Here is a 10,915-nt window from a genome sequence, read left to right as displayed (position 1 = left end):
ATTATTCTTATTTTAAAATTAACACATCAATTATAAAATTTATAATATCGTTGACATCACTCAAAACAAATTTCACACAAACACTCAATTGATTAAGGAGAATCACTCCTTTATTTTTCAATTGTTTCTTTCCTTTTCACAAGATTTTAAAATAATTTTGCTTTGGACTAAACGTTATAATAACAAACAAAGTTGAAGCCGTCCATGGTGATGTAGATAACGCTGGACAAAATGAAAGCCACAAAATGACCCCTCGTATGATACATCTCCACGTGGCAATATTGGGTCCTTGAGATCAACTGTCTCCTCGACGGCAACTGACCCAAAAAAATATCTAATTCCTGTGGGCCATCTATACAACTTTCGCAATGAAACCCAACCAAGGCTATTATCACAACTTTGCCACAACTTAACCACGTAAAAAATTATAAGCGGTGGGTTGTGGGTGAGTTATATATAGTCCACAATTTCACTACTTATAACTTGCTATGCGGATAAATTGTGACAAAATTGTGACAAAATTGTCAGTTTTGTAGTGGGACCCATTATAAAAATATCCACTGGTTTTGTATTGACCTTCAAATTTGCTTTGCTTGCACCACCCACAGACTCAACTGATAACCACACAAACACAAACAAAGAAAAAAAAAAAAAAAACCCAATGACCAATAGCATTTTGATTAAAGATAGAAACTTGTACAAGACTACAAGTTCACGTGGCAAAAAGCAGCCCACCAATACTGAAATAAGATATTTTGAGAGATATTATTATTAATCTTTGAGCAGTGGGCTCAATATCTCCACTGTTTATTTCCCTTCAAGAGATATATATAATATATTAGAGTTCTATTTTAGATATTTTCAGCGAAGCCTTTTAGTTGTTCTTGTAGTTCAAGGATATATGATATTTTCTTAGCTGAACACTGTTGTGTTTTGTAGTTGGTTTGGTTCAGAGAAAGAGAAAGAGAAAGAGAAAGAGAGTGTGTGTGAGACATGGATGAGGTGGTGGTGAGTAGTGAGGAAATGGAACTGAGAGCAGAGAGTGAGACAGAGATGGAGATGGAGATGGAGGAAGAGAAGTATGAGACAGAGAGTGAGACTGCAGAGAATAAGAAGATGAGGAAGAAGACTAAGAAGCTTAGGAAGAGAAAAGGTTGGAATTCAAGTGGGGTGGCGAGGTGGGAAAATTTCTTGCGGAGGATGAGGCTGAGGGTGTTGCTGATTGAGGCTGATGATTCCACCAGACAGATCATAGGGGCGCTTCTTAGAAAGTGTAGCTACAGAGGTCTGTATCTCTTTCTCTCTTTCTCTCTCTATATATACGTGTGTGTGCTTGCTTTGCATCCTTAGTTTTGTTGGATTTTTAGCTTCATTGGGTTGAATAGTGAACTGGGTTTTGGATTTTTTTGGTAAAATTTTGTGAGTAGTGTCAATTGGATTGTAAAAGAGTTGGCTTTCAGGGGTACAAGTTGGAGGGATTAGATAAGGGCTGGAAAGTTATGGTATTTATCTTGTAAGGTTGGTTTGATTATTGTTAGGCATAGTTAGCTGGTTTTTTGTTTTCAAATTACAATGAGAAGCTGCCTTTTCTTCTATGTTCAACTGCTTTAATTCCCATGTGCAAGTTTTTTAAGAAAACAAAATGGATCAAGGACTTGGAATTTAGAGAAAGTCTTTTAAGGAAAAGATAAGAAGTTTAACTACAAATCACATCACAAAAAAACAAAAGTTTTGAAACTGGAAAATAGGAAATGCTACTGAATGGATCCTCAACCATTTAATTCCTCCTCACTGGCCTTCTTACATGTTATGGCTTGCTCAGATCTCTTTATTCAATTGATCACTGGATAGGCAATTAATTGTAAAGGGTTCTAGTGAGTTGGATCGCAGAGCCCCTGGACAAAAGATGTAACTATTAGGCTTGTAATTATCTGTTACAAGCCTGAAATGTTGTTTGTTGTGTTTTGGTTGAAACCTGAAATTTGTAGACATGGTGCTTTTGGAACTGAAATGTCTTGTTTATTGTTTGAGCAGTTACTGCTGTTCCTGATGGCTTAAAAGCTTGGGAGATACTGAGGGGAAGACCCCATAACATAGACCTTATATTGACAGAAGTGGATTTGCCAGCCATATCTGGATTTGCTCTTCTGACGCTAATCGCGGAGCATGAGATTTGCAAAAACATCCCAGTCATAAGTATGACATGTTAAATATAGGCTTCGAATATTTGACATTGCTGATTTGATATAATTCTATATTAAAACTAAAAACTATTCATATATCTTATGCTATTTTTTGTACCCGTCAAAATAATTTTTTTGTTAATTTGCAGTGATGTCCGCACAGGATTCAGTAAGCACAGTTTATAAATGCATGTTGAGAGGTGCAGCTGACTATCTTGTTAAGCCTATTAGAAGAAATGAGTTGAAAAATTTGTGGCAGCATGTTTGGAGAAAACAATCTGTAAGCAATTTTGTCGCCATTATTTTTTTTTTTCTTTTTGGTCTTGAAATTATAAGCTACTTGTCTCAGTCTTGATCTGTTCCTATTGATCTATCAGTCAAATTTGGGCATAAATGATCCCCAAGATGAGAGTGTTGCACAACAACAGCTAGAGGCCACTTCTGAAAACAATGCTGCCAGTAAACGTTCGAATGGTCGGATGGCTTGTATTCAGAGAAATACTGAACAAATTGAAAAAGGGAGTGATGAACAGGTTAGTGTTTCTGATAGACCATAAGTTGATTCGCATTGTTCATTGACTAATCAGTTTTATTGCAATAAATGCTTGATGCGTGTATCCAGGGGATATGAACCTATGTTAAATGAGGCCAATTATGGTTTTAAGAAATTTCCTTTCACATTAGGCTGGATACATGAAGTTTCATATAGAGACTGCATGTTTGCTGTCTCCTCTTGCAGAGCTCTTGCACGAAGCCAGAGGTGGAAGCTGAAAGTGTCCGTGTGGAAAATATGCAGGAATTCTCTCAGCCAAAATGGGGCAAATCGTTTCCAAGTGACATAATTTCGCAAAACAAAGAAGAATACTTGAATTTTGGCCAGAAATTTCTTACGCATGGGAGTGAAGCAGAAGGTAAACATTTCTATCTAGCTTTGTGTCATCTTATATGTTCTATACAGTAAGGAAGCGTCTAACTTTTTGAACATGTCTAGGATCAGAGGTGGATACCTGCAAGGATGATAACACAACTCCTCCTGGCAAGGATATAAGACCAGAAAGTCATAATAGGGATGCTATTATCACTAATGAGGATTTTGACAATAATTATGTCCTTGTCAACTCTTCTAGAAAAGCCATTGATTTGATTGGATCATTCCATAACTATCCAAACTGCAGCAGTGAAGGCACAAGCAAGTTTGATTCTTTGCCACAATTGGATCTTTCATTGAGAAGATCTCATTTCAGTGGCTTTTGTAATTCATATACTGAAGAAAGGCGTACCCTTGGGACTTCTAATGCCTCAGCCTTTACGAGGTGGGTCTAAGTTCCCTTGTTTATACTGCATTACTTGTTGCTTATCCCCGGTTCCTTTCAGAATTTATTGAATTGGTATAATGCAGTTAATTTATTAGACTTGCTGCTGTTTGACTGCATATCTTGCCTTATTTCATTAATCTATCTTAAAATAAAATGGTTGGATCTAATAAGCCCAAACACAATAAGCATGTTGATTATGTTTAAGTGAGTTTTTCAAGTGATGAAGGTATTGTATGTGCAACTTCTGAGGACATTATATGAAAATATTACCATAAAAGCTTCAATATACACATGAACTGTTTCTTGTATCCTTTTTTTGTTTTTTGTTTTTTTTTGGGAAGAGGGGGGGGGGGGGGGGAGGGATTACAGAATTTTCTAACTAAAAATTTAAAATCTTTCTTTGACTGGGTTTATGTACTAAAAGTTCAATCCTTGCAGGTACACTAACAGGGCATCACAGACTCCACAAACAAAAATTGCCAATGCTTGTAATCATCAGAAAGAATATGGAACAAATTCTGAACAAATGTTATCCAATACCTTTACTTCTTGTAGCTCTGATAATCCTGGTATCACCCAAAGAAGTATTATCTCTCTAGCTGCTGGTCATTCTAAAGAATCTGAAGTTGCAACTTCATGCTCTCAACAGAAAGTATTTCCTGTGCCAATTCCAGTGAAAGGTATAAGAGTTAATAATCTATACACGGGGTTTGGTTCTGCTCTTCCTCCAATGTTTTGTACACAATCTGGTTCATCACCAACGCCAAGTTCAAATTCAGTCCCACAGCAGGAACCCTCATTTCAAATGAATATACTTTATCAGTCAAGTCTTGAAAATAATAATTTTGAGCAGCAGTGTGACCCACATGGTCAAAACACAAATGATGCTGCAAACCAGAATGTGTACAAGCAGGAACACAAATTGGATCCTTTGGAGGACCGAGGGCATTTATCTTCAGCGACTGATCAGAGTGCAAGTAGTAGTTTCTGTAATGGTGGTGTAAGTCATCATAATAGCATCGGGTACGGAAGTGGTTGTGGAAGTAACAGCAATGTTGATCATGTTGCTTTTGTGGGGGCTGCTCCCGAGAGCAAGAATGAAGAAGGTTTCTATCCTCAAAATGGAAGTGCACACCGATCCTTCCAAAGAGAAGCAGCTTTAGCCAAGTTTCGCTTGAAGCGGAAAGAAAGATGCTATGAGAAGAAGGTAACTTATCATTATCATCGTTATTATGATTCTATTCCAATGCATAACCTAGAGAAGTTTTCCTGTATACTACTATTTATTAATGCCAAATATAACTCAACAGGTACGGTATGAGAGCAGAAAAAAACTTGCAGAGCAGCGTCCCAGAGTAAAAGGTCAGTTTGTTCGACAAGTGCACATTGATCCATCACCTTCAGAAATTGACGGCAATTCGTACGATGGTTAGATATTGAGCTTCAGACAATTGAAATGATTGTCATATATCTGCCTTTCCTGTTATCGACGCTGCGAAACAAAGAGGAAACAACTACAAGGACCTAACACTACTATATATATATGTGTGTGTATATATATATTCTCTTTGGATGTTGGTTCTTATAATCGTCTATCCGCTGTATTATAGCATTGTAATTTCCATAAATCTTGGTAGGAGAGGCTGCCTGTTCATTCTTTCTTTATTTGTTGACATGTATATTTCTTCACTCAAAACCTCTCAGACTAATCAGTGTAAACTAGAAGCTCTAGTTATTATTCATCTTCTACTCACTGACGTCATTAAACTAGGATCTCCTTTAACGCATGTTTGGATTGCCAAGAAGGAAAGCTGAAAGGGAAACCTGATATGGGCTTGGGTTTAAATGGGACCTTAATGGCTAAGCTTGGTACCATCCTCAATGAGTGGCAACTTTCAAAGTCTTTCATGGGTTCTGTCTCAACTCATTTTACTACTTTGGTTTTTTTGTAATCAATATCTCTAGATTGATTGTAGTAAACAGGAAATGGCATATAAATTCTTGACCGCAATCTCATATAGTGCAGACTTCCAACTCTTAAAAAGTTTTCTTTGTCAAGTCCTGCTCTGATTATTCATTGAACTCCTAGCATCAAAACGTTTATGTCGCCAACAGCTCATAGAGTCACTTCATTCACAATAAATTTCATTATTGTCTATGTGGGCAAGTTGTGATGGGTCCATAATCAATAATAATCTGTCAACTCAGCAATTATGAAATTGATTATGAAAACTATTATATTTGCAGCATTACTCAAAATAATTTGTTATTCCTTTCTTGTATGGTTTTTGGTGGGTTGGGTCACTAGGTATGTTTTTTCATTTTTACATATAAAAAGACTTGTTGCTACCACTTTTTTAGTACATTTTGCGTTAAGGCTTGAAGTCCAAAACTTATTATCTGTGACAGACGACACAACCCATATCAAACGGCTATTCACAAACAAGAGCATTATGCCTACAAACTACTAAGTTGTTATATATATTAAAAAAAAAAAATCATGCCTATTAAGTTAACATCTAATCTTTCTAACCCATGGCTCAAGTCCATAGACAGTTTTTAGTTTGCAGCAAGGGGAGAAGTGGTGGGCAGGGGAGTGATTTTTGGTGAGTGGTAAAATGCTTAGCTATTTCTTTGGTTAATTTGTTGACTTGGAACATATGAACCAAGAGTTTGACTTCATTTTTTACATTTCCTTGTTATTTTTTCTTAATTATTCTTATCAATACAAGCTGTCACCTATTACATTAAATGTCTCCACCTACTCTTTAACTTTTTAAGAAAGTATTTTCCTTTCATAGTTACAACTAGGTGTTATTATCATCTTATAATTTTCCAACCAAGAACCAAGCTAAGTTTGCACAATCCTGTATCCATCGTAAATGCCTCTTGAAGCCCTCCAAATTTATGGGAAAAAAAAAACCATGGTTTGTCCAACAAACCAAAGGCATCTTAATTCTATTGGGAATCAAACCACTTATTTAAATAAATTAACGTGCCATGTAAATTTAATACATGTTTATGGTTTTATGAATTGTCACACAATGGGTTAGAACTTTGAAGAGATTCATCCAAACTAGTTTGGAGGAAATCTTTGTCATTTTATATAATTATACAAATGTTTGTTGTTAAAATTCAATCTCATTAAGGTTGTATAACCGTATTTGAATTTGAGGATTTAATATCAAGAAATTCGAACTAACAGTTCCTTGTATATTGCTTATTATGAATTTTAAGGATACACAAATGGATTCAAACTTGAAGAATTTTGGTCCAATAAAAACACCGGATTAGTTTGGTACCCCCATTAATAAACTACAAATCACTTTGGTCATTTCATTCACACCTTGCACCCTAAGTTCCTAACCCCATTAAAGTGATACCAATTTATGAAATTGCGATGCATCCACTGATCATTATTGCTGTTATCTTATGCTCTGGTTGGTTGCTTAAGTATGATTGATGAAGTTGTCATAGTCTCATTGAAAGTGAAACAACAAATTAAAAGCTCAGATTGGCTGAATGTGATGTGGTAGGACCGAGGTCCTTTCATTAACCCCATCCCCATATGCTTAAAAATCAATGAAAAATCAAAAGCCCAATATCTTTTTCTTCCTGCTACAATCACAGACATTATGGGCCTTTATTGGGCTTATTTCTAACAAGAAAAGATATGGTCCCACCCACATCCTCCCCCCCCGGCGCCAAAAAAAAAAAAAAACGAAGAAGCAAGGAAATACAAGTAGATGAGAAATCACTAACTTGTTGGGGTCATCTATCTATCTTTCTCTTGATTGAAGGCCTCAATAATAGCCAATAGTTGATCAAAAGGTTTTTCAAAAGCAAAAATAACTCATCATTTCAAACTTTTCTACCTCCCACACTCAAAAATATTCTCTTGAAGATCCTAATTAGGATGGTCCCTGGTGATAAACCAAGAGTCTGTCTACCAACAATGAATTTTACAAGTGGCAGATCAAATGGCACTGAGCCACTATGATGTCAAACACTGATGTGATAATTATGTCATATAATTCCAATTGAAAAATGGATCTAGCATTAATCATCTATTTTTAAAAAATCATTTTATAAAAAAATTGAAAAACTTTCAAAACAGTTAGTTTTTATTTATATGCATTTAGAGCATGTGTTAATAAAACCCTTGAAAAATTATGATTAATACATAATAAAATAATGTTAGTGGCAATTTTATGCAAAATGATGTTGTATATTACATCAATAGATTATAAAAAAAAATTGTAATATTTTTCATATTTATAGTATTAGCATTGTAACCATTGTTGTATATCAAATATATGGCCCAGGTTGAGGGACATTTGTCAACTAAGAGGGCGTTTGGATTCACGTCCAGCCCACGTCCACGTTTTGGAGACTTTTTTTTTTTTTTTTTTTTTTTTAAGCAGCCGCACATATTGACTTTTAGTTATGAACAGTACACAAAATTACTGTTCATGGGTCCCACAAATTTCACTTTTTATCAACTTTTTCATTAAAAATGGGTCCCACAATACTATTTACACATTTAAAAATTATTTTGCTACAGTGTTTTCAGTTTTCAGTTTTCAATTTCAACAAAATAAGTTCTATCCAAACAGACCCTAAGACTCTTCTGTCATTTTGCCCTTTTCTTAACTTAAAAGCAACAACTACATATAATAATACTTTAAGACCAAGACATAAATTAGGCTGTTCCTAGGGGCTTCCAAAAATTCAGCTATAGATTCTCCATAAACTTTCTCCTTTTTGAAATCTTGTGCACAGTTCAAGAAATTGTAGACACTAGACACCCCACAAGTCCAAGAACAACTATTTCTGCTTTTCATGCACTGCTAATATAAGGTATTTTAATTCATAATCAATTTTTAATACCAACTCTGTTAATCTGGATAGAGTTTATCAAAAACAAAACAATGTGGGAAAAGAAAAAAAAAAAAGGGAATAGAGATGCCACCAGCTAGGCCTAGACCAATGCATTCTGCACCATCGAAAGGCTAGCTGTATTGGTATTGGCTAGCCTATCTCCTATGGCTCTTTTGAAAGACTTTATATCGTTTCAAATTTATTCCTAAAGTTTATTCCCACCTCTGATTCTAGCTGAGGAAAGAAAGATATCCCCGTATCCTTTACTATCCATCGTCATTATATATATATATATATATATATATATATATATATTTCTATAGAGTGTATCATATATGAAATAAGTATATAAATGAAACTTGTAAAAGCATAATTTCAAAGATAGCATATGATATGGATAGTATTACTATTAGTGCATGCATATTCATGAATCAATATGATGTTGGAAATTTAGGTAGGAAACTTTGAGATGGGATCCAATGAATGATAATCGTCCCCACATGTTTTTACCATGTGTACTACTTTCGAGGTTCCAGCAGAACCGTGCATATACCATGCTTTTTTCACGATGCTCCTTGTCCTTGGCTCCATCATTCCGAGGTAGAAAGTTAGCTTAAAATGTGTGAGATACAGCTTATGAAACACAGGAAGTACTATATATATATATAGATGGCACATGAGCTGAAACGATTCTATTTGTTTATCTTGAAACACAGTTTAGAAGATCAAATCTCTCTGTTTGAAAATGGAGAAAAAGAAGATAAAGATGACATTTTTACAATACAAAGCAAGCTTTTCATTCTTTCAATCTTCTTTATAATCATATAAGGAGCATGAATTTATTAACATGCAATGTAAGAATTGTTGAATGTTATTTTTAACAAAAAAAGAAAAAGAGAAGAGCTGTCTAGCTAATAGCCCTCTCAAACTCATGATCGCTTATAGGAACCCAAATTAGGTGTGGATACAAGATTAATTTACAGAAATGGATCTTAGCTATGAAGAAGATGGTGAGAAATAATATGAAAATCGATAACAATGTGTTTAGTATGCTCACAAAATACTTTATTGTGTGCAATTTGAATTACAATCTGGATCTGGTTATCACAATATATAGACAAAAATGACTAAAGATAAGGACATTTCAATATCCTAAAAAAAGAGGCCAATTTAGCCACAAAGTTATTTGGGTATCTATGTGCGGGTAAAAACATTTTAGATTTCAAAATATGAACACGATTCTAATAACTTGGATAACTATCACTATGTCTTTAAACTAAAACTAAAACTATACCAAATTTTTTTTTTTGGGGGAAAAAAAGACTTATTTTTCACAAGAAACGAATAAATAAACTTAAATTTGTATATTTCAAGAGTGTTGTAATTCAATTAGTTGACACATCGTGTTTTCAATGAAAACATTTGGGGTTTAAATCCTCTCAACCTCAACTATCAAAATTTAAAAAGAAAAAAAAAAAGAAAACCCTTAGGCTTGCACATGACTACATGAGTTTCCTATCAAACAAGCTTTGCATCTTTATGTGTACAAAAGTGCAAGCAGAAACGATAGGTTGCCACAACCACAAGCAGTATATCTTTTGCTTTTCATAGTAGTCCAACGCATCTCATAATCTGCCATATAAGTGAAAATGAAAAGTAACCCAAAGAATAAAAAAAGCTTAGGAAAGCTATCAAAGTGTTTCAAATTGAAATTTGTGTCGTGTCTTTTACTGTCCTATAACGATTCAACAGTATGAACCTTTGTTAACAAAATCATGAAAATGTATGTGCATGGCAATTGCACTTGCTTTTGCTTTTTGGAAAAGGCCTTGGCTTGTCCCACCCAAGCTTCCTCCTCAATCTTTCATTGTATAATGCACTAGTGCCCCTACTGTAGTTCATTTGTCTGAACCCCAGAAGAAAGGCCAGGGAAGCATTATCACGGGCCAAAGGCAATCTATTGAAAACATGGCTCAGATGCATGATTAGTCTATGAATGTACTTTACTGCCCTAAGTTTTAACACTTGGCTCGGGTGCATGATTAATATATAAACACATGGCTTGGGTGCATGATTAATCTATAATTTTACTTTACCTATATCTTTTGGGCCATAAGTTTAAGAGTGTACTCCAGAAAGTCTAAGGAAATATCTTATACAGCTAGCCACCTTCCACCACCCCAAGGAGTAGCTGCTAGTCAAAAGCTGATAGAGCAAAATTATTGTTGCTCTTTGCCATACCCAAAGATATGTTATAGAGATACACTTTTCACTTATTTTCTCACCATATGGTTGAAATTTTGCTAATCACTTCTTTTAAGATCACACCATTTGTTACAGTTTGTGTTATTGACCATAAGCACTTTAGTAAACAATCACTTTTATTTGAACTATAACTTTTTTTTAACTATTCAAAATTGATTACATCAAAATTATGGCACAAAAGTTGTGGCCATATATACTTTTTGTTTACGAACTAATCTAACATACTTTTCACAAGTCGGCGACTTAAATTTTCTGCAACCACAATCATAG

The 10,915-nt window shown here is 34.7% G+C and overlaps 1 protein-coding gene across 2 annotated transcripts; it reads left to right on the top strand.

Annotated features, from left to right (window-relative positions):
- Nucleotides 1–787: 787 nt before the first annotated feature.
- Nucleotides 788–5,510, top strand: LOC142619774 (two-component response regulator-like APRR5). Of its 2 annotated transcripts, none has more exons than XM_075793052.1 (8): nt 788–1,285; nt 2,035–2,196; nt 2,333–2,463; nt 2,561–2,716; nt 2,923–3,094; nt 3,181–3,496; nt 3,938–4,706; nt 4,810–5,510. In XM_075793052.1, exons 1-8 carry the CDS (start codon nt 994–996, stop codon nt 4,930–4,932), a joined length of 2,121 nt encoding a protein of 706 aa, XP_075649167.1. In that variant the 5' UTR covers nt 788–993; the 3' UTR covers nt 4,933–5,510. The 2 variants fall into 2 exon arrangements, with proteins under 2 accessions (XP_075649167.1, XP_075649166.1); XM_075793051.1 differs by having other exon boundaries at nt 3,175–3,496.
- The last annotated feature ends 5,405 nt before the right edge of the window (nt 5,511–10,915 follow it).

The sequence above is a fragment of the Castanea sativa genome, chromosome 12, assembly GCF_040712315.1.
Source record: "Castanea sativa cultivar Marrone di Chiusa Pesio chromosome 12, ASM4071231v1".
NCBI classification, from domain to species: Eukaryota; Viridiplantae; Streptophyta; class Magnoliopsida; order Fagales; family Fagaceae; genus Castanea; species Castanea sativa.
The sequence above is the reverse complement of the archived record's forward strand: the minus strand, read 5'-3'. Positions and strand labels throughout refer to the sequence as shown.

Coding starts and splice junctions, on each gene's coding strand:
- LOC142619774 (XM_075793051.1), top strand. CDS start 994: ATGGATGAGGTGGTGGTGAGTAGTGAGGAAATGGAACTGAGAGCAGAG. Junction 2,464..2,560: donor ATGTTTGGAGAAAACAATCT/GTAAGCAATTTT, acceptor TTGATCTATCAG/TCAAATTTGGGCATAAATGA. Junction 3,095..3,174: donor GCATGGGAGTGAAGCAGAAG/GTAAACATTTCT, acceptor GAACATGTCTAG/GATCAGAGGTGGATACCTGC.